We start from the raw sequence: 25,280 nt of genomic DNA, 5'->3' as shown, positions 1-25,280 counted from the left end.
AATCGAGATAAAACCTAATAATTTTATCCTCCTAGGGAGAAGATCTAAAATATTAATATTCATGCACGTACAGAACAATTATAGAAATAATAATAATAATAATAATAATAATAATAATAATAATAATAATAATAATAATTAGAATAATAATAATATACATTATTCAGCGTGGCAATTAATGTTTCTATATACTCCTAATTGAACCGTTGAGCAAAGTAAACATATTATATTTTGTCCGACAGAACAACAAAAAAGTTCTCATTCTTTACGAAACCAGCTCTTACTGCTTGTAGAGACAGAGACTGTAGAGCGACATGATACCGCCACTGCTTGCCTTCAGTACTTGAATGAAACACACAGGAATGTACAGAAACTCCTCGTACCTGTTTGAATGTCTGTGATTACACGATGTAATCACGACACCCGCTCTGGTCATCACTGGTTTATGCTGTATTCCTGAACAAGTTTTTGTGTACTTCTATGTACTGTATTTCCATGACTACAAGCATTAATTATTAAAAAGAGTATTTAGTTACATCACGTCTGAAAATAATTCATTTTATTTCGTAATCATAACCTAATTAAATTAATATAACTAGATATATTTACTTAGCACATAGCGTTTTGTTCTCTTGATCACCAGATGAATTCTGCAGTGCTTGGGAAAAGTGACACAAGTCAGTTTCCACAAACCTTTTTTGATAATTTATTGACAACTTACGGAACATCTGCTCGCTTGGAAAAAAATACATAAGTATTCCTCCCATACAATAATTGAGGAGTTTGCCGGAAAAAGGGCGTATACGTCAATATGACGAATTGAGATACATGTAATCCAAGATTTTAAAACGCACCTGAATAAAATGTTATACACGCACGCAGCCCTGTCCTGCAGGTATGTACAGTACAATCAAAACAAAATTTCGCTACTGTAAATTCACTACATTTTAAACCGTTTTCCCGAAGAAGGGCGTATAGGTCTATCCGCCTTTCTTCCGGCAAAGCCCTGAATTCATACAGAAAAAAAAAAAACAAATCGACATAAACCAGTGTAAGTTGTCAATAAATTATCAAAAAATGTTTGTGGAAACTGATATATGTCACTTTTCCCGAGCACTGCAGAATTTATTATCATGCTCTTTTTATTGTGAATTTTATTTAATTTTCGCGTTTCTTTTTTTTTATTATTTTATTACATTCCATTTTGTTATATTCTTCCTTACGTTCTTCATATTAACTATTTGTACTAAATGAGTTTCTTTTACTATATTTCATTGTATTTTACTTTCTTTATTTTTCTATTATGGTATTATTTTCATGTTGTTTAGTGTCGATTTATTATGCTATTATCATTATTTTTTTGTAATATCTTAGTATTCTGTTCTTTAACTTTTTGTTAAATTTTTCACTGATTGTATACTTTGTGACCTGGTAGAGTGTGAGAGAGTGCCCTATGGCCTTAACTCTGCTAGTATAAATAAAGAATTATTATTATTATTATTATTATTATTATTATTATTATTATTATTTGTAATATGTTAATATTCAGTTCTTTAACTTTTGTTAAATTTTCACTGCTTGTATACTTTGCGACTTGGTAGAGTGTGAGAGAGGGCCCTATGGCCTTAACTCTGCCAGTATAAATAAAGAATTATTAAATTAAATTAATTAAATCGTGTTTCCTAATTATAAGCTGATAAACTAAATAAAACTATATAGGCCTATTAGGTACAATAAAACTGTTAAATGTTTGATATGCGTCCATTCTCTAGTTGTAACTTCGAGACGTGCAAACAGCTACCTGCAGTGCCTTCCGTCCGAGCGCACACTCTGCTCCTTTTCCTGATTTTCGTCAAATCGGACGACTTACCTCCCCAGTAAGTCCGAAACAACAAGAATCTACTGTTTGTTGGAACACTCACAACCTACACTACACACTGAACACTTGCTACTGCTTACCCTGCTGGCGGTCCCCGAGTTGCACTCCGATATGGAGAAGGTGTCGACCACGGAGTCGAAGCGCACCAGCTTCTTGGGGAGAGGCTTCTTGCGGGGACAGAGCGAGCACATGGCGGTGGGGGGCATAGCGGCCCTCACCTGCGTCCTGCAAGCGCGCCGTCTTGGGCACTGCTGCTTTGCTGGGGCGAGTTGCAGTCCTCATAGACCTCGCAGAGTTCTGTCGTTGTGGAATCGCGTAGGCACTAACGGGGCTTCTAATACGTTTCTTCGATGTGTTTCGGTGTTCCTGATTGGTGTTTCGTACGAGAGTTCATAACCAACTACTAGGAGCTACACAACTAAGGCATGATCTGTGTTCTAAGGCGTAGATGAGTTATTACTATGTTTCAGACTTTTATGTTGGATCACATTCTCTGGAGAATAACAGACAACTTGAAACCTCGGCTGACTGTTTCTACGTCGTCGGGTATTCCTACCGCTACGAGAGTGTGTCACGACATTTTCGGAAGCTCTGACGGCGTCTTACAGTAGACACGATAATACTGTAATCATAATAGCTACTTTAAAATTACAAATATAGGCTACAGGATTGTTCGGAATTTTGTGCTCAAACTGAAGTAGCTCACAGAGGAGTTTGAATGTAACTAACAATATCGCAATAGAACTCATGATATAGGAAGTAATCCTCAGTCCACATAAACCTCTGATTCACAAGTACCATAAAATGGGGTAAATAGGGACGAAGTTATTTTATTTTTTATTTATTTGTGTCAAACACTAAATATAATAATAACAGTGTTTATTTGTTCACTCATTATGAATGAAAACATAAACACTCTTATTATTAAATTTAATCTTTGACATAAAGAAATTAAAAATAATAAAACTTCGTCCCTATTCACTCTCTGGATCCCTACTTACCCCATTACACGGTATTACATCATGGATAACATACGAAAGAAATAGGCCTAATAGTAATTTCAAGTAGGCTAAAATTGCATGAACGTAACAATTAATTTTGTATTAGACGAAAAATTGTACCAACTGGCGATCACTACACCAAGTTCGCCCCATAGCATCGTCGAAAGAAACTCAGGCGCACTTTTCACAAACACTCAGACACACCACATCAGATACTGAAATTATTCTAGTTAAGAGAGTTTTCCCTTCATCTACCAGTATCATAAACGACGCTTATATTCTCAAAAAAAAAAAGTAATCAAGAGGCGTGATATCAGGGGAGCGGGCTGGTCAACAGAACCTCCTCTTCCGATCCTTTTCCCGGGATGGTGTGATTTATAAAGTCTCGTACAGCAAGAATAAAGTGTGTAGCTGCTCTTTCCTATTGCATTCACATCTTCTGACGCGCGATATGTAGTAATTCTAAGTTTTTCAACAGCTCGGAACAACTTGTAGCTAGAAGTTGCAAATCTCCCCATACAAACGTGGTGGCAAAAGATAAGGTGCGAAGTATGATTACACTCTCAGTGTAGATATTGCCATTATGGGTTTGTACTGAGGATTATTTCTAAGATCACAGATTTTACTTGAAAAGTGTTATATTTCCACCTCCCTGTAAGTTCCTTCTGTTTCAGCTACCTTTTGAATCACCAGGTATACAGACAAGACTTCCAAGAGACTCAAATGTCCTCGATGGTCTAATGGTTGATATGCTAGCCGCTGGGTTCGGGAGGTTCGCGTGTTCAAACCGAGCAGAGGGCGATAATATCCTTAGCATGTGGTCCCCAGGAGGGAAGGAAAGCTACCAATCTAGTATAGAAGATTTAGGGCACGTGAAAGAAACTTGTTCCAAGCAAAATTTATCGGCAATTTCTCGCTAACGTTGAAGTTCGACACTATAATCTCTGTAGTCAAAAGCTTTATTAAGTATAATACTGGTTTCTTCCCCAATTTAAACAATATGATGAGTTTTGTACTGATTGCATGGCTTATTTTGGAATAACCACCGATACCAGTGAGGACAACAGTCATTTCCTATTACAATTACATTTTACGGAATATGTAAAGAATATTTAATAATATTTAGACGAATATTTGATCATTTACATATAAATTCATGTAATAAACTTGTCTAGCAAATAAAAAAAGTTAAGAATGTTAATTTTTAGCAAATTCTACTCAAATTTTCTTACGGAATGAAGTCCCGAATATGTCGAGGACACACTTATAAATTTATAAATTAGATTTGAACGTGTAACTGTAAGTATATATTTCTGTAATTGTTCAGTATATTTTTGTCAAAACCGGCCATGTCTAGTTTCTTGGGCGGTACCGTTCATAAAGTCTGATTTAAACATTTATTTCATGAGAATTACTGTCATCTTTGTCTTCAATACACAGTCTATTATAGCAGTTTTTAAGGATAATGCACCGTTAAACGTCCTGTCACACGTAATTCACCCTGTCTAACTACATATGCATTTTGAACATTTCATAGGCTACTACACACAGCAAGACACCTTACGACATGTAAAAACAAACCATTACATTAAAAATATAAAATATACTCTCTTCTTCCGACTCTCTTGCCAATACAGGACAAATTACAGTGACGTTTTGAGGAACGTAAACTGTGTGGGACAGAAAACTGTCGTCAACGTATCGAAACTTCTCCCTAGTATCATCTTTACATTAAACTAGTAGGGAATTTGGACACGCTGAGGAATGTTTCTTCCACTATACACGGTAACTTCAATACCTAAAACTACACCAAATTTCAACATGTGAATATTATCTCTTAAGACGTGTTAATTTTTAATTATAAAGTAGTAATGACTTTCTACTTACAACTTATTACTTATGGCTTTTAAGGCACTCGGAGGTTCATTGCCGCCCTCACATAAGCCCGCCATCGGTCTCTATCCTGAGCAAGATTAATCCAATTTCTATCATCATATCCCACCTTCCTCAAATCATTTTTATATTATCCTCCCATCTACATCTCGGCCTCCTCAAAGGTAATTTTCCCTCCGGCCTCCCAACTAACATTCTATATGCATTTCTGGATTCTCCCATACGTGCTACATGCCTTGCCCATCTCAAACATATGAATTCAATATTCCTACTTATGTCAGGTGAAGAATACAATGCGTGCAGTTTTACGTTCTGAAACTTTCTCCATTCTCCTGTAACTTCATCCCTCTTAGCCCCAAATATTTTCTTAAGCACCTTATTCTCAAATACCCTTAGCCTCTGTTCCTTTCTCAAAGTGAGAGTCAAAGTTTCGCAACCATACAGAACAACCGGTAATATAACTTTTATAAATTCTAAATTTCAGCTTTTTTGAGAGCAGACTGGAAGATAAAAGCTTCTCAATCGAATAATAGCAGGCATTTCCCATATTTAGCCTATTCTGCGTTTGATTTCCTCCCGAGTGTCATATATATTTGTTACTGTTGCTCCAAGACATTTGAACTTTTCCACCTCCTCAAAGGATAAATTTCCAACAGAATTTAATATCTATGATGAATTATGTATATTTAAACAAAATTCCAAGCTATTTGGAAATTAATAATCTTGCAGTACATTTTTGAAACAGAAAAATTGAAGAGTGTGGTACCAAAACGTGTTCAGTCCATTTTTATGAAATAACTGGTATAGTTTTCTTTATCCACCGGTCTACGGACTGAGTGAGTTTTCGAGTGACATATACAATAACACAAACTTTTAGACGAGTATTTGGCGTTATTTTGAAAGAAAATAAGCTTAAAATATAATAATAGAGGTCTAAAAAGTTATATATTTGTATAATTAAAAAAATGATCAAATGGACTGAGCGAGGTTTTTGGATCACAATTATTCATAGAATATGAATATGCCATTAGGAAAGTTCAGGATAACACAGATGGTTTGGAATTGAACGGGTTACATCAGCTTCTTGTCTATGCGGATGACGTGAATATGTTAGGAGAAAATCAACAAACGATTAGGGAAAACGCGGAAATTCTAGTTGAAGCAAGTAAAGCGATATGGTTGGAAGTAAATCCCGAAAAGACTAAGTATATGATTATGTCTCGTGACCAGAATATTGTACGAAATGGAAATATAAAAATTGGAGATTTATCCTTCGAAGAGGTGGAAAAATTCAAATATCTTGGAGCAACAGTAACAAATATAAATGACACTCGGGAGGAATCGGGAGGAAATTAAACGCAGAATAAATATGGGAAATGCGTGTTATTATTCGGTTGAGAAGCTTTTGTCATCTAGTCTTCTGTCAAAAAATCTGAAAGTTAGAATTTATAAAACATTTATATTACCGATTGTTCTGTATGGTTGTGAAACTTGGACACTCACTTTGAGAGAGGAACAGAGATTAAGGGTGTTTGAGAATAAGGTTCTTAGGAAAATATTTGGAGCTAAGAGGGATGAAGTTACAGGAGAATGGAGAAAGTTACACAACGCAGAGCTGCACGCATTGTATACGTCACCTGACATAATTAGGAACATAACATCCAGACGTTTGAGATGGGCAGGACATGTAGCACGTATGGGCGAATCCAGAAATGCATATAGAGTGTTAGTTGGGAGGCCGGAGGGAAAAAGACCTTTGGGGAGGCCGAGACGTATATGGGAAGATAATATTAAAATGGATTTGAGGGAGGTAGGATATGATGGTAGTTTCTGGATTAATCTTGCTGAGGATAGGGACCAATGGTGGGCTTATGTGAGGGCGGCAATCAACCTACGGGTTCCTTAAAAGCCAGGAAGTAAGTAAGTAAGTATTGTTCATATCAGAACTCGACAAATAGTCACTTTAACATGGCTAGATATTTGATAATAAAGCCGGAAACCCTTATTGTATAATCTATTTCCGAGTAATAAGTTTAATTTTTAAAGATCGTTATAAAATTGTTGACCTAAAATTCTAAATGTGCTAAGTGCCAATTTTTCAAACTTGATTTTATTTAATCTAAGGGAGAAATATCCATATGAGAAGATCATACTAAATTGTCTTTTATCGTAGCTCAACTGTAATGACGGTATTGTAGGTATCTCAACATGTACTGTACAGTGTGTTTTTCATCATTATCTCAGAAAGTTGTTTTTGGCACTTAGCACATTTAGAATGTTGGGTCATCTATTGTATTCAATGCAAATCTGCAGATTTTATGTTTTCGTTACTGATATTTTAGTTAACAAATTACCGATAAATTAAATGTGTAGACCAAAATTACTTCTGCATTAAGGATGATAACTGTCGTGTAGAGAATATATATTTTGGAGTTTTACATTGTTGTTATGAATAAGAAATTCGCAACGTCTGGGTCAGTCAAGCACAATAACTGTTTGTAGTGACTCCAAAGAGTAAGATACCAATCTCACCCTGTTTTTCCCCTGAAGGCGAAGAAGAGCCAATCTTCGAAACGTTATAGGCCATTCAGTATCTCGTGAAACCTACCTGCGCGTCAGGGGAAGAAGAAAGTAGACTGAAAAACTTCCCTCCCTCACTACCCTTCTATTTGCAGCAAGCGAGCTCACTTATTCCCACTTTAAATTTCTTACTATATGCTACGGCGCACGCAAGCATTTGGTTTTTATTTTATTTTATTAGGTTATTTTGCGACGCTGTGCCAACATCTAAGGTTATTTAGCGTCTGAATGAGATGAAGGTGATAATGACGGTGAAATGAGTCCGGGGTCCAGCACCGAAAGTTACCCAGCATTTGCTCATATTTGGTTGAGGGAAAACCCAGGAAAAAACCTCAACCAGGTAACTTGCCCCGACCGGGATTCGAACCCGGGCCACCTGGTTTCACGGCCAGACGTGCTGACCATTATTCCACAGGTGTGGACATTTGGTTTCAAGAGATACGAATCCCTTATTCAATAACAGCCAATCTCTACCACTTCTTAAGAACGTACCATTGTTCTCTCTTTCTTTTAGATCAACATAGTAATTGTCATTTAATCAACACAATATACGTGGATATAGATTGTGAAACGAGTGATAAATTATCAAATACTAGGTAGGCTATAATGGTTCCTAGTGAGGGGAAAGCAATGGTGACATTCAAGGGTTAGACTTTCTTAATTGTTAATGAAGCATATAGGGTGAATCAAAAGTCTGGAGCCACATAAAAATCTTCCATATACTTGATTTTCGATTACTATAGTTGTTACCAGTATTTGTAAGACCAAATGCCCTACCAGTGACACATTCGATTCTAGACCTCAGCTATCTCTAAAGCCGCCATTTTGGATGCAACTCTGAAATTTTAAATAAAAGGGGGTCATGTGGGTAATCAACATCATGTGAAATTTACTGAAACAAAAACAATGGTGCAATCTGTCTTGAGATATCTCTAATCGTTTTCAAGTTATTTAAAGATAACTGTCATAATGACACAAACATTAGTTACTGCAGCTACAGATATTTTGTAACATGGTACAGTACTAAAGAGGCTTTGGAAAAGGTATTTCTATGCAATTTTGGTAATTAACTTTTCCTACTTTACTGTTTAGTACTGTTTTGAGTATCCACATGACACTTTTCCATTTAAAATTTCAAAGTTGCACCCAAAATGGCGGCTTTTAAGATAGCTGATGGCAAGAATCAAATATGTCACTGGTAGAGCATTTGGTCTTACAAATACTGGTAATACCTATAGTAATCGAAAATCTAGCATATGGAAGATATTTATATAGTACCAGACTTCGAATCACCCTGTAGAGTCCATGACGTTTCGAAGGTTGTATCTGTTTTTGTTTACGGCTGAAAGGGGATGGAGGAAGGAAGGATCAGTGAAGTGGATTGATCTACTTGTAACTGCTTAAACAAATGCGACAGCCTTTCTCCTTGTTACCCCTGTAAAAGAATGTTCTGAATCATTATTATATTTATATCAGGACCGATTGCAAGGCATCTCGCGTTTACCGATGCAGCATCGTGCTCCTCGGGCTTTCGTCTACCAACTTCCCCTTAAAATGTGAACTCGTCTGCTTCCAAGCTATTCTGCGGGAGGTCTTCAAGTGGCGATCTAAGGCTTAGATTCTAAGGTATAATGTATAGTATTTAAACTATCGGTACTAAATAATACAGCTCTTCCCTAGATGTAATATTCACATCAATCAACATAGAATTGCTGAACCTCTCAGTCATTTAACGTCCATTTTAATAATTTAGACAAATTCCTTCTGTTTCGACTACGATTATTACTCGTATTAACAATTTTGATTAAGATTTTTCATCACATTACAACCCTGATATTAAATTTGTCGAGCTCTGATTTACACTTTCAGTTCATGTTTAAACTACACTCCTGCATAAATTACACACATTACACTTCCGTTACCTAACAGAGGGCGGTATCCACTGTAGTGGACAATACCCTACGTCACATATCGACCTGCACCAGGACACCTGCACAACTAAAAGCTATGCATGGCCTCCGCCGCGCCTGAAATCAATAGGCCACGTCCCATTTTAACACTTGTGTCTGTGATATCGCATACAAATCATGAAATACATGTCCAGCACGACGATGGTTTTAAGATCATGTATAAGACCCAAGTCACGTACCCGTGTCTGCACATGACAAGTTAAACTATAATTTAAATTTTCTATTGTACATTACATTATACATATTTTGCAATACACCGAATGTTTTAATTTCACGTCCATAGTTAGCGATTTAAGCATTATAATCTAATATTACAGGTATAAACAATATTCATAACTAACTAGTATAAACTTGGAGAGTTCGCAACCGACAGGGTAAAGGTTAGTAACATTGTGAAACTAATAATATTATAATAGTTCTATTGAGAATTTTTTTCAATTTTACTGAGCGAGAGGAAGATCGGTTTTTTGCGTCAACATATTAAGAGGATGTTCGTGGACAAGTTTCTGGATAAAACCGGTCCTTCTCTAGCTCAGTAAAATTGTGAAAAATTCTCAAAAAGAACTATCATAATATTATTAGTACCACAATGTTACTAACCTTTACCCTACCTACATAGTGAAAAGGAACGCATCACATTTTTTCTCAGATATGATTCCTTGAAGTATACCAAAGAACAAATGTATGCTTAACTTCTTAGAAGATACTGAGACTAATAAATTTAAAAAATTCAATAAGAATTGGTAATAAATTAAGCTAGAGCTAAAAAAAAAAGGAATAAATATCAGAAAAATTATATTTATTCTCTTTTTCATTTCTGTATAATAAAGTTTAGCTCCAGGGTAAACTATGATAATAATAATAATAATAATAATAATAATAATAATAATAATAATAATAATTCTTTATTTATACTGCCAGAGTTAAGGCCATAGGGCCTTCTCTTACACTCTACCAGGTCACAAAGTACACAAGCAGTCAAAATTTAACAAAAAGTTAAAGAACAGAATACTAACATATTACAAAAAAAAAGAAAATAATAATAATAATAATAATAATAGCATAATAAAATCGACACTAAACAACATGAAAATAATACCATAATAGAAAAAAGGGAAAAGAAAGTAAAATACATTGGAATATAGTGAAAGCAACTCTTTTAGTACAAATGGTTAATATGGAAAAACATAAGAATATATCAAAATGCAATGTAATAAAATAATAATAAAAAAGAAAAGAAATACGAAAATGAAATAAAATTCACGATAAAAAGGCTATGATAATAAATTCATCGGCTGATAAAGAGAGAAAAAGGGGGAAAGGAAGGAAAAAGAAATATATAGCCTATATTTTTACAAAACTATGGCAGAGAAAAGGGCTTATAACTGAAAGGAACTAATTCAAAAAGTGTAATTTTAATTTATTTTTGAAACTAGACAATGTCTGACAGTCTCTGACATGTTGTGGTAGAGAGTTTCAGAGATGAGCTGCAGAGACGGTGAAAGATGAAGAGTAGAAGGATGTCCTGTGTTTAGGAATGGAGAGTGTGATACGGTGTTGTGAGCGAGTATCTATTTCGTGATATGAGAACAAATGTTAAAAACGAGAAGCTAGGTAGCTAGGATTAGAGGTTTGAAGAATATTGAAGAGTAAAGTGAGAGAGTGAATAGTTCTTCGCTCTTTGAGACGGACCAGGACAGCATATTTAGTGAAGGTAAACTATCTGTAGGACTTTATCTTTTAATCTTAGGAAATATTTTAGAAATATTTTTGCACGTTATAAAAGTGTCGCAAAAGAAATTCCTTAGTCACGTAACAGGAAATGAATTTGCAGAAGCAATAGGCCTATTTCTTATGCTGAACTTTGGCAAGATGCTAACTGTAAGATTGACGGGGTTTGTATGTACTGTACAGTTTTAGAAAAAAAGTTTTATCGCACAGATACTTTTAAGTCCCAGAAAGGAGACAGTGCGTATGATAAGACATACAACGAAACAAAACTAATTTTATTACCTCAACTAAGGTCCGCTCCAGGAATCTGTGAAGTAAGTTTGCGCATGTGTGCGGAGTGAATGAGCGGAGTCTATCTATCCTGGAGTGTACTGCGGACAGCATCAGCTCGAGCCCGCTAAGGGGCAAGATGCTCGTGATAGCAGATGGTATTAACAGGACGTGTGGCCAGATTTCTTAATGTCTACAGATCCCCTCCCTGCAAGCTCGCTTCGCTCAAGCAATACCTCCCACCAGAGGGGTCATTGGCCCTAGCCCTCCCATATACCACATGCGCAGAGGTCTTGTTTCGTCTTTCTACTCCACAGATCCCTGTGACGGACCATAGTCGTTCTCTTGTGAACCAAGTCGCTCGTCCTCTGATCATGCGCACTCTAGACTATTTTAAGTTTTCTTAAAGAAAGAAAGAAAGTGAGATGTTGCAACAGAGAACATACTGTAAATATTTCCAAGTAGTGGGGAAAGTTGTCTGTTATGTTGTAATATGACAGTTATTACACTGTTGAAAATACTGGGTTTAATAGACAATGTGGAGGGCTTTCATTTAGGGTTTCAAACATGACTGGAAGTTCCACATGAGTAGACATATCAAGTGATCTGAGAAGAATCTAAAACAACCATATAAAAGAAGCGATCTGGAAGCAATAATACTATAAAACAGTCATATAATACCGGCCACGCAACTCCAGGTTTTATGTTTGCAGACCACATTCATTCATGCAGAAAAGGAAGAGGCAATCTATGATTGACGTTTCGAAAGTGAAGATCTTGGTAATAAAACTGTAAGACCAGAGAAGGAAAAATCTCCATCAAATATTCACATAAAAGCTGGGACTTCAAACCAGAAATGAAGAAATTTAAAGGAAAAATCGGCAGATATAAAATTCTCACCAGACTGAAAAAGAAAATCTATTTATAAGACTTTACGTCGTTTTTCAGAAACTTCTTTGCTTTCGTTACTATAGGCATACAATTTTAATGGTTACAAACAAAAAATACTAATAATTTATTTACTTTTATTTCCATCCAGATATTGTAATATATTTCTTTGTAATACAGACATCAATAGTGTAATGGTTGAACGATTATGGTAGAAGAAACAGAAATAATAGAAGAAAATTTCTCTCAGGCCTACTGCCTTCTTGTCTACTACAAATAAGAATGGACTTGCCGGAAATCGAATCTTAGTCTTTTTCGTGAGAAGCTATTATTAGTAGACTTCGAAGTTGAGGTCCCAGTCGGAGAGATACGGAGTGAGGCAACAGGCTAGGGCTTGTTTACTTTTCCCATCTATCGGATCCATCCACTGCGCTGTCTGCCTAGGTCTAGGTAAAGGTTTGGTACTTACTAACACTGAAGCTGGGACAGTTAAAACAACGTGAAGTCATTGCGATGTCGAAAACGAAATTCAACCGAAAAAATTAAATGTACAATAGGCTACTTTCTTCTAAAAAAAAAAAAAAAAAAAAAAAAAAAAAAAAAAAAAAAAAAAAAAACTTACAAGAAGAAATAAAAAAAAACAGCCTTAATTATGTACTAAAAATTTATGGTATGAATTCGAACTAGTACTATATTAAATAATTGTAACATTTCAGTTTAAATTAAAAAAATAAAATTACTATTTGTTATACGCTATTTAAATTAATATTATATTTTTGACCGATATATTTAAATTTTCTTATGATTTGATGATACTTCATTTCAATTCATTTGATTCTCAGTTCTCTTTTATTAGTAATTTAGCATTTTATCCTACAAAACTTTTATTCTGACTTCATGCTAATATTAAATTACTAAATACATTAGGCCCCTAATTAAGTTATTTTCATTTTAAGTATTATATTACCATTGTTACTTGACAATTTATTAAGCTAATGTATGCTCTCAATTCCCTTTCCTCGAACACGAGTTATAGGCTACTCAACGGAGGTTAGATGTATATTAAATGGAATATATTGTTATCTAAAAGTTGTTTCTTTAATATTAATATTATTATTTTAAGACAAGTTCTCTCTCAACCCATTATGAGCAAATGCTGAGTAACTTTCGGCGCTGGACCCTGGACTCACTTCGCTAACATTATCACTTTCATTTCACTCAGACGCTAGATAACCATACAGTTGATAAAAACGTTGTAAAATAACCAAATAAAAGAAGGAAGACAAGTTAATTTCTGTGATTTATATTTATAATTACTTTTTTATGCCGCTTCTTTCCCTTATACTACAATTCACGTTGTATTTGCAAATGCATGTTCTGATATTCTGTTAATAAAGTATTATTATTATTATTATTATTACAACGCACCTTTGTAAATAGTATTTCTCTATATAGGCTACACTATGCATAGATCTACGAAAAATGTCATTTTTCTACACCGGAGAAATGATAATACGAATAGGCTACATTGTATTCTATCCAACATTATGTTTCCGTTTGACCTTCAGGCAGCAGGAATGTCAAGGTCAGAGCACATGAAAGACTACGTGCTACGAAGCATGCACGGGTTCCAATGAATCTATTCTGTAGGCAGTAGCGGTGAAAAAGAAGGGGTGAGCAAAATGAACTCTATTGGCTTACACTGCAAGATGAATTAAACTGCTCTTCAGTAATAGAAAATGTGTTATGCTCATACAAGAAAACAAGAAATAAAGGCATGTTTTGCAGAATGTACCTCTCTAATAAATGCAATTAATTATAAAATAGTAGGATATAACAAATAATAAACATAGATTCTCTTTAACTTAAGCAGTTTTACATAATGAGACTTATAATTAGCCTAATTGTTGATATGTAACTGTTACATAATCATGTACTACTTATATGAGCATCATCACACTTCTAGAAACAAATTTAAATTCCTGACTTCTTGCGTGATTCCGAAGTGTTTTTTTTTTTTTTTTTTTTTTTTTTTTGCCGACCCCAGCCTTCTAATGTCCGGCGAAATGTTGTTCCCTGCAGAAAAATAATTTCTAATGGAAGACCTGAATTGGCTAACATTCCAAGTCCATTGAAGTAATTTTTTCAGGACCTCAAAGAAACTATATAGGCTTGCATTATGAGTATTGAAATAAATATTTGTATGATCCAGAAACATCCACAATGAAATCTTCATCTAACAGCCTTTAACAATATCTGTCGACACTAATTAATTCTTTCTTTGCGATCTCAAATTAAAAACGTTGAGATGCTCGAATATATCTTTGAGAAAGTTAAGTTCCTCGATCCATGTAGAGTCAACTAGTTCTGGACTGTCTCTATTTTTCTATTAAGAATTCTGATAAATATTCACGCAATTCAAAATACTTGGACGTAACTTTTTCTTGGCTTAGCCAAAGAATATCGTAATTTTAAGAAACATCGTGAAACTGAGAATTTATGTACGAAAATCTGGACAATTTATAGGCACAACTCGTAACTAACATGTAACGAGTCTACGCCATTAGCAGCACACACTTTTGTTTGTACTTTATTCTGTAAACATAAATATAATGCTGTGAGGAAGAAGCTTTACAATATATCTTCACATACATTTATTACTATTTAATGTCAATAAAAACAAACTAATTTGAATATTATATCAATCTGTAGATGAACTAATAATTTCAGGCGTTCGACACTACTTGTCTTTGTAACTAAATAATTTCCACAAACCAACAAAGAACATCACCTCATCTTTCACTTACATAAGAAGTCAAGAGTCTAGTAAGCCTGAAACTTACTGAACGACTTCTTCATCAATGTGTAATGTACAACCCTTGTGTTCACCAGTGACTTGTACCTGCGTGGCTTACGTGCTCTGATCAGCGCGTACGGGCTGTGAGCACGTTTGCGCTCTCGTTGACATTACTGGCTTAGACTTTTTATGTTTTCCTTTCTGGGCCTGTATTACGTATTACAACAGCTCTAATTAACATGGTATGTGTATGAAAGCAGAGGACTACTTTGCCAGTTGCTTTGTAAATAATGTTCTATCTTGTTTAACTTAGATAATGTACCTCAACTTCGAAGTCTATTAGTTCCTTAAGCTGCAGATGACTTCCCACAACATTAGCATCAAGTGCTCGAAGACGTTCCAAACGGTATAGCCTATTTTTTATATTTTTTGATCAGACACTAAATGGACGAGTGCCTTCTTTTCCGTGATACTGGGTTAGTTGACTTCCACCTAAGACAACATAGGATAAACATCAATGCAGAAAATGGCATTCGAACCTACAATGTGGTTGCCACGGAGCACGCTTTAGCAACTGCATACACCGCGGCCGGTAAGAAGAAATATATCGACGTTATTACTATACTTCATGTTATAGTCCGGGTCAGCTTACTTAATAGGCTACCCTAAAGGTGAAACTCAACCATTTTTCCCCTATTACTACATATATTAGTGAATTATAGTGATTTTCTAGTTCTCAGGTTGAATTTTCTTTTACCAACTTCGTTTCGAATTTCGGATACTGACAAATATTACAACTGGCAGTTATTTTCTAACTGTCATGTTGGCATCAATAATTTTGGTTTGCGCTAAAGTAAACTGATGAAAATGCAAGTCCCTAGGCTTGTGAATTAATAATTAATTAGTAACGCCGGTATTAATATTAATATCTATACATAATTCAGTTCTGATGAGTTATAATTTTATTCCAATTCAACTCTATATTCACGTAAATGTAATTAAATAAGAAATAACTTATAGACCTATTTCATTTGAAACATGCATGTAAGTACATTGACATTTTAATGAAATTCTTTCGTGTTTAGATTTTTATTAAATTGTCCAAGAGAGGAAATAGCATGGTAGCGACGTCTCCAAGAAAGAAAGTGGTTGAAAGTATTTTAAGTAAGCGGTAAAGTGGTGTTCTGTTTTCGAAATTCGTACTAATCATTTCATGTGATCAAACTACATTTTTAGGTTAGGTCTCGTGAATCGTGAACTGTTTAGTTAAAGCAATTAATTTCATGTTGTCAGACAAAATAAACTGTAATATTAGATCATACTAATCCTAATTACCAACACAATATGCGGGAATTCCAGAAGGAAAATATACTATTTCATAAACTATTAAATTATGTAGAAAACACCTCGCAACATAAGATGAGATGTGGTAGGCCTAAATAAGTAAGACATGTAGTTATTAATTACTGCATTATTATTTATTATTATTATTATTATTATTATTATTATTATTATTATTATTATTATTTCAGTACGTTGTATTGTGATTTTTCCCTCTTTCGTGATAACTGATATTAGTTGCAACACTGAAGAGACGGCCAAATTAGACTTTAGGAACAACACTGTCGTGATCCTCACTATAGACGTGTCCATGAGCGGTAGCGACCCATGTGGCTTCACAACGCAGATGTTTTCTCGTGTTAATGTGTAGAAGATTAACTCTCCAGACACCGAAGGAGCTCGTGGGAGATAGGATTCGAATAATACCGGATTATAGGTGAGCATTCGGGATGCTGAGAAACGAGATAATCTTGACACTGATACCACAGATGTCAGGCCCGAGGCAGTAAGGAACAGCGAATTCTAACGGCAGAAGCCGGAACTCGCTATGCCCACAGAATGGATTTTCTAAATCGAAAGCCATAAGAAATACAAATGGCAAGATTTGCTGGAAACGACTCAACAAGTTCAGGTTGTTTACATCCCGCGTTTGAATGGAGTAGTCCGTTACGTTAAAAATTTGCTCAGAAAAGTTTGGTCTGTACACACAGATCCAACACGCAAGGCTATTTTTAGGGCCAGTCGATATTTTGACAAAGTTTCTTTACCAACAAAGATTCTATTACAGTAGACCTATACAAATTGGTACCACCTACTGTCTGTGTATTGAATATAATGTTTAATTATGATAATTTCGTTGTTTAAAATCAGGGTTAGGATTTTTAAGTGTGCATTTTTTTTATGGAGGAATAAATTAGAGCTCTCTGAAAGAAACCAGTGCAAAAAATGTTGCTTCCAGAAGAAAATGGATGTAATTATCCAGGACATTTTTTCCTCCTTTTGGGACCATTAATTTTTTTTGCCTCAGTCTGCCATAGTCTCCTTTTCCGGTATGGCATAGTTGCGCCCCGCGGTCAATTGGGAGGCCTAGGCATGGCATAATTGAGCCCCGAAGAAATCAGGTAGCAGATGGGACATGGCATAGTTGCGCCCCGAAGAAATCAGGTAGCAGGATGGACATGGCATAGTTGCGCCCCGATGAGCATATTACACACGAAAGTGATTGTCATAAAATAAATAAATTACTTAAAAATATTACAGTGATAGCTGCATTGAAATCAGATAGGCCTAGCGTATGATCAATTTTGCTATTTAAAATAACATTTTTTTATTGATCACATACAATAAATGAACTGCATTTTTTGTTTCTACATCGATATCTTAACCCTATCGTACAGGGTTTCGAAAATTGAAACTTAGAACCATTACAATTATTAACTCTTCACCCTTTTCACTAAATTAACATTCATTTTAAATTAACCTTACTATACGCCACAGACGGTGTGAAAATCACTAATAAAATGTCAAGACTGCTAAGGTCCCATATTCCAACGGCTCACTCATTTGAATATGTCAGTTAATGAAGTACTGCCAAATTCATGGTGTTCATTTTAACGGTAGGCTATCGATAATCACTGCATAAACAGTAAAAAAACAGTGAATAAAATACTGCCAACTTCATGGTGTTCATTTTAACGGTATCGATAATGAATATAAATCGAATAAGAAATCAATAAGGTTGGTTGATTACGAGGCTCGAGTTTCCGTAGTGCCTTTTTCTCTACCTATTTCATCGGGATGCAACTATGCCATGACCTTTTCTCTACCTGAAGGGAACGGGGCGCAACTATGCCATGCATTTTTCTCCACCTGATGGGAACGAGGCGCAACTATGCCCACAAAACAGGGACCCTTTTTTATATGCTGCATTTTATCTGACCGTGTGGCGCAACTATACCCTTTTACTGCCTTTTAATATTTCCCATAGCACATTTTATCATTTAATTTACTTTTTAATTTCATTAGACTGCAATTTTTAATACATACTGTGTCATGCTAGTGAACAAGGAACTCAAATGAAGACAAATCATATAATAGGCTACCTGTGACAATGGAGAATTCCACTCGCTGACCGTTTTTAATTAAATTGCTTCCAAGATCTATGTATGAAGCAACAATATGTTTATAACGAACTCTCTTTTTAATTTCACTGGAATAAATAGTCTCTCGTTAGTGAATGTAAATTTGTTGCTTAACAATTTTCGTCATGTCAAAGGTATCCAAATCCCGATTTTTCATCCTGGACCAGAAATTCAAACAGGATTTAATCTAAACCGATGGAACTGTTATACGATGTACTGTTTTCTCTGATGAGTGGTACTGGCATGTACCCTATTGAATACTGATATAGTCTATATTATACACATGTAAGTAGTTTCGAATGGATTGAGAACAATCAGATTAAATTGGTAGAAAGCGTATTTGTCGAAATAGTTAAGTGAAACATCACCTCTTTGTCCCCCCTTTTTTGTCTTACTTCAGCACCTTTCCCCTCCTTTCTTCCTATGAAAATTGTCCCTAAAAATCCTAACCCTCTTTATGATCTTCAAGATTACAATCCTTCCATTGCATAAATAATTGTCCCGTATTACAGATTTTTCAAAAGTCGGAATAAAAAATAAACTGAAATCAAGCAGGATTGAGAAAGTAAACATAATAATAATAATAATAATAATAATAATAATAATAATAATAATATTTTTGTACTTTCTAACTGAAATTTTAATTTACTGATAGCTACATAGCTACCGGCATAGCTCAGGCTATAGCGTGTTTATCTGCTGATCCGGCGCTGCGCTTGAGCGTGGTCTCGATTCCCGCTTCGTACGATTACCTGATTAGGATTTAACCAAGGCCTTTCACAACTGTAAAGAAAACGTCAGGTAATCCTATGGCCTGAACTCGCCAATTACTACATTGCTATCACCAATCCCATAGACGCAAAGTAATCTACTACTTGATACAGAGTTCTTAAATAATCATTTAAAAATTGTCGACATAGATATATTGTTATTAACAACAGAAATTAACAAAATCCAGAAAAAAAAAATTTTTTTTCGTCTCTCATATACACGCAGCGCATTTTCGTTCCCAAACGTACAGCGGATCGAGTAGTTTCTTCTGGTAGGTACATCTATTAAGTCACATGGATGCGTAAGCAAGGTCCAATTGCAAGCAGGCACGCATGGGGTCATTAAATAATAATGATATAAAGTATTATAAATATGCCCCTGTAACGTCATATGACGTAGAAACAACATTCTGTTAGTTTAAAAAAGTTTTATGTGATGTTCGTAAAAGATTTGGATTTCATAACCTCAGAATATATGTTTTCGTTCACTGCAATGAGATAGGTTTTGATAAACGAATTATTTGTATATGTTGTGTAAAATATAAATATTGATAATTTGTATATTGATTTTTGTTATTATTTTGTTCCTGTAACGTCATGTGACGTAGAAAGAACAGTTTCTTAGCTTAAACAAATTTTTACTGACAGTTATAGTAAAAGATATGAATTTCATAATCTCAGAATATATATGCTGTTGTTCACCATAACGGAGTTGATTTCGTTAAATGAATTAATTGGTTATATTATATATAGAGTATTTACAGTTATTGTGTATCATGTTTACTACTATGTTCTATAATATATATTGTATATAATAGTATACAAATATATTATAGAAGATATTGTATATAGTAGTATATTGTATAAAGAGAGCTGTAGTACGTATTTGTTGAGTCCATATAATAACCCTTCAGAGCGGTGTCATTGTTCCGTACAATTTAAATTGAGGAACGAAAATTTACATTTGTTCTGATCATATTTATGTCTGCAAATTTAAGGGACAAAACTAGAAACAGTTGAATAATTTATTATTAAAATTCACTGCTCTCTTAAATTAAATAAATACTGTATACTGGGAATTAAATCAACTTTCCTCAAATAGGCCTACGCTACTAAACATTTCATTTAAAAATTATTTTGAAATGTAATCAAGAACGAGCAAAATTGTATTTTACTTTTCTGTTTAAAATATCTCAAAAGATTAACCCCCTGAATTTGACATAACTTTCGGTTCACTCTACACGAAACAAGAAGTTTGGCTTTTCGAATGAAAGATCATGGAAAATGATTACACGGACTGCACTTTTTTAGTATCAGTGCTTATTTTTTGTGACTGTACCGGAGCTGTTGAACGTCACTTCCATGTCTGCGTTGAGTCTTTTTTATTGCATAAGCTACATACAATATCTACAAGAGATGTGCGTGTGATATCCTTTTTTTATAATGGACATTGAAATAATTGATCCTGTGGATCGCTCCCACCCTACGCGGACAGCGGGGATGAGGAATGAGGGTTGCGGGATTTGGAGTGTAGCCAAATTGCTAGAGGCGTAAATGCCAATCAGCTCGGGGAACTGGCGGAGCGCATCTTCTGATGTCTCCTCTCGCCCCCGCTAATGGAAACTCGTTCAGTGGGCCAGAGACTGAATGCACTCCCTTCTTCCTCACACATTAACTAATTTGGTCCAGCTTTTAAACGTCGCGAGGCGTTAAGTCAGGTTGTTCATTATCTACATAAACAGTCATGTAAAGTGCGACCCGGACTTCATAATACCTAACTACCAAGTTCTGAAGTCGCAATGAGAGAAAAACATTCACTCGTAATGATGTTATTTTGCGCAATTTAAAATTAAACCCAAGGGAAGAATTCTGAGTTCAAATAATCCGAAACTCTAACGGTATAAGGAAATGTATGATATGTTATATTTATTTCTACAGCCCTTATTCGCGCTCTACATCATCTTCTAATTACAATAACACATACAAACTTTCATCGACGTGAGCAGTCATTTTATTTTACCTTTGCTATCCCAAATACAGGGACATAATTTTATTTTTACTTCAATTTTTATTCTACCTGAGTTTTTTTAATGTACTTCACTCCCTCCCCATCTTACTTACTTACAAATGGCTTTTAAGGAACCCGAAGGTTCATTGCCGCCCTCACATAAGCCCGCCAGCGGTCCCTATCCTGTGCAAGATTAATCCAGTCTCTATCATCATACCCCACCTTCCTCAAATCCATTTTAATATTATCCTCCCATCTACGTCTCGGCCTCCCTAAAGGTCTTTTTCCCTCCGGTCTCCCAACTAACACTCTATATGCATTTCTGGATTCGCCCATACGTGCTACATGCCCTGCACATCTCAAACGTCTGGATTTAATGTTCCTAATTATGTCAGGTGAAGAATACAATGCGTGCAGTTCTGTGTTGTGTAACTTTCTCCATTCTCCTGTAACTTCATCCCGCTTAGCCCCAAATATTTTCCTTAGCACCTTATTCTCAAACACCCTGAACCTATGTTCCTCTCTCAGACTGAGAGTCCAAGTTTCACAACCATACAGAAGAACCGGTAATATAACTGTTTTATAAATTCTAACTTTCAGATTTTTCGACAGCAGACTGGATGATAAGAGCTTCTCAACCGAATAATAACACGCATTTCCCATATTTATTCTGCGTTTAATTTCCTCCCGAGTGTCATTTATATTTGTTACTGTTGCTCCAAGATATTTGAATTTTTCCACCTCTTCGAAGGATAAATCTCCAATTTTTATATTTCCATTTCGTACAATATTCTGGTCACGAGACATAGTCATATACTTTGTCTTTTCGGGATTTACTTCCAAACCGATCGCTCTACTTGCTTCAAGTAAAATTTCCGTGTTTTCCCTAATCGTTTGTGTATTTTCTCCTAACATATTCACGTCATCCGCATAGACAAGAAGCTGATGTAACCCGTTCAATTCCAAACCCTGCCTGTTATCCTGAACTTTCCTAATGGCATATTCTAGAGCGAAGTTAAAAAGTAAAGGTGATAGTGCATCTCCTTGCTTTAGCCCGCAGTGAATTGGAAAAGCATTAGATAGAAACTGACCTATACGGACTCTGCTGTACGTTTCACTGAGACACATTTTAATTAATCGAACTAGTTTCTTGGGAATACCAAATTCAATAAGAATATCATATAATACTTCCCTCTTAACCGAGTCATAAGCCTTTTTGAAATCTATGAATAACTGATGTACTGTACCCTTATACTCCCATTTTTTCTCCATTATCTGTCGAATACAAAAAATCTGATCAATAGTCGATCTATTACGCCGAAAACCGCACTGATGATCCCCAATAATTTCATCTACGTAAGGAGTTAATCTTCTCAAAAGAATATTGGACAAAATTTTGTACGACGTCAACAAAAGTGATATTCCTCGAAAGTTACCACAGTTGGTTTTGTCCCCCTTTTTAAAAATAGGTACAATTATGGACTCCTTCCATTGTTCTGGTACAATTTCCTTTTCCCAAATAGCAAGTACAAGTTTATAAATTTCGCTATATAATGCGCTCCCACCCTCTTGTATTAATTCTGCTGGAATTTGATCGATACCTGGAGACTTGTACTTTTTCAGATTTTCTATCGCAATTTCGACTTCTGTAAGCGTGGGTTCGGGTATAAATGGCTCAGCAGTTTGTATTTCAATATCGTCCCGATCATTTCTATTTGGCCTATGTACATTTAGTAGTTGCGCAAAATAGTTTTTCCATCTGTTTAGGATTGATGGAGAGTCTGCAAGCAAGTCACCATTCTCATCCTTGATAACGTTTACCCTTGGCTGATATCCGTTCTTAAATTCCTTTATACCCTTATATAAATCTCGAATGTTTTTATTCTTACTATTTGTTTCTACCTCATTCAGTTTTTCCTTCAAGTAACCTCTCTTTTTATTCCTAAGTGTACGACTTCCTTCCCGTCTTTCATTGAAATAATTATCTCTCTTCTCCTCAACTAGATCCTGTAAGAATTTCAATTTTGCCCGTTTCCTTCTTTCTACTACCATGCAACAATCTTCATCAAACCACGGTTTCTTTTTCTTAGTTTCATAATAACCTATGCTCTGCTCAGCTGCAATTTTGATACTATCTCTGATATTTTCCCACACGCTATTAACATCTAATTCTTTCTCAACTTCGTCGGAACTTTCTAAAGTGGCAAACCTATTCGAAATTTCGACCTGATAATTTTGCTTAGCTTCCTCGTCCTTTAATTTCAAAATATTGAATTTAGTAATATTAACTTGTTGCTCTACTCGCTTGGCTACTGATAATCTTTCTCTTAATTCTCCAATCACCAAATAATGGTCAGAATTACAGTCTGCACCCCTGAAAGTTCGAATATCTACTATACTAGTATGTCTCCGTTTATCTATCAAGATGTGATCTATTTGGTTGTGTGTCAATCCATCTGGAGAAGTCCAAGTATATTTATGTATATCCTTATGGGGGAATGTTGTACTTTTGACAATTAAATTTTTCGATGTGGCAAAGTTGACTAATCTAACTCCATTGTCACTACTAATTGCGTGTAGGCTCTCTTTTCCAATAGTTGGTCTAAAAATATCCTCCCGTCCTACTTTAGCATTGAAATCCCCCAATAAAATTTTCATGTGATATCTAGGGAACTGATCAAAAGTATGTTCCAATTCCTCATAGAAGCTATTCTTTATATGGTCGTCTTTCTCTTCTGTAGGGGCGTGAGCATTTATAACTATGATGTCGCACCATCTACCCTTAAGTACTAAATATGATAACCTGTCACTGATAAATTCGACCTTTTTTACTGCTGATTTTATTCTTTTATGAACAAAGAATCCTGTTCCTAATTGGTGATTATTGTTTCCTTCCCCATAATACAACAAGTAATCTCCTATTTGTGATATGCCATTCCCATCTAACCTAACCTCTTGTACTCCTACGAAGTCTATTCTATATCTAGCTAGTTCTTTTGCTACTAATGTTACCCCTCCTGTTCTATAAAGACTAGTTACGTTCCAAGTGCCAAATCTCAAATTCTTATTCCTTTGCTGTGGTCGTGCCAGAGAATCAGTCCTATTCCGAGGCTTATTATAGGGATACGTAACAAGCTGTTTTTTACGGTGATGGGTTGTTAGCCCTTCGCCCAACCCCCAAGCTGGAGGACCACCCCTTATCGGCTGTCCACGACTGCTTATTCAATATATTCGCAGCTACCCTCCATATCTGGAGGCCGTCTCCTCTATCCGCAACCTGAGGACGCGCCATGCCGTGGTGATAGGGACCCACAATACATGGACTCCCACCCCATCTACTAGTAAATTTCCAATCGTCCTCCACACAGAACCAAGGACGCGTATGCAGTCAAAGTAAACAGTACTGAGTTAGTGAGTATAGTATGTTCCAAAAAATATGTCGCGTTTTCCATTGACGAAAGCGCTTTCAATATTGAATCATGTTTTCGCACAGGTAATGTCCGTTTGCCTACGTCGCATCCCGATTTCCCCCACCTGCTTCTGCTCGCCCCTCTGTAAAGGCTAGTGGCTGGGCTATCTCAGCTCTTTTCTGAAAACATTAATTTCTGTTAGGAATTGGATGTCTACGTGATATTATACAACTGCTTAAAATAACTTAAATAAAAGGGCCTCGTTAAGTAATTAACTGTCACGTGATTTCCCCTCTTTTCTACGATCCTGCGACATAATAACTTTGACGGACAGTAGATAGCATGTCTGAGTAATTTTATCTGTGCAGGTCGGGCAGAAGTGAAGACTGAATTTACAGTACGTCAGATACTCTTTTATAGAGTAGGTACAGAATTATTAGGCTACTAGTACGAAGGACGAAACTTTTAATTGGAATTAGATGCAATAGTCTGTAGTGCGATAATATGCATAAAAGAACTGAAGTCTCTATCAAAATGAACGGCCAACATTTTAAAAAATGTGTTTAAATATCCATATTGTGATTACTTTTCAATTTAACTT

The 25,280-nt window shown here is 35.5% G+C and overlaps 1 protein-coding gene across 6 annotated transcripts in view; it reads right to left on the bottom strand.

The window, feature by feature from the left end:
* dlg1 (discs large 1) overlaps nucleotides 1–25,280 on the bottom strand; it is a 1,351,531-nt gene that overhangs the window by 1,298,883 nt on the left and 27,368 nt on the right. For 5 of the 6 annotated variants that reach the window (XM_069849439.1, XM_069849443.1, XM_069849448.1 and 2 more), the window contains exon 2: nucleotides 1,960–2,501. In XM_069849439.1, coding sequence (XP_069705540.1) covers nucleotides 1,960–2,085 — 126 coding nt within the window. In that variant the 5' untranslated portion in view covers nucleotides 2,086–2,501. The remainder of the gene's footprint in view (nucleotides 1–1,959; nucleotides 2,502–25,280) is intronic. The other variant, XM_069849440.1, reaches the window with a different exon arrangement.

This window comes from Periplaneta americana, chromosome 16 (genome assembly GCF_040183065.1).
Source record: "Periplaneta americana isolate PAMFEO1 chromosome 16, P.americana_PAMFEO1_priV1, whole genome shotgun sequence".
NCBI classification, from domain to species: Eukaryota; Metazoa; Arthropoda; class Insecta; order Blattodea; family Blattidae; genus Periplaneta; species Periplaneta americana.
This window is presented reverse-complemented; position numbering and strand designations above follow the sequence as displayed.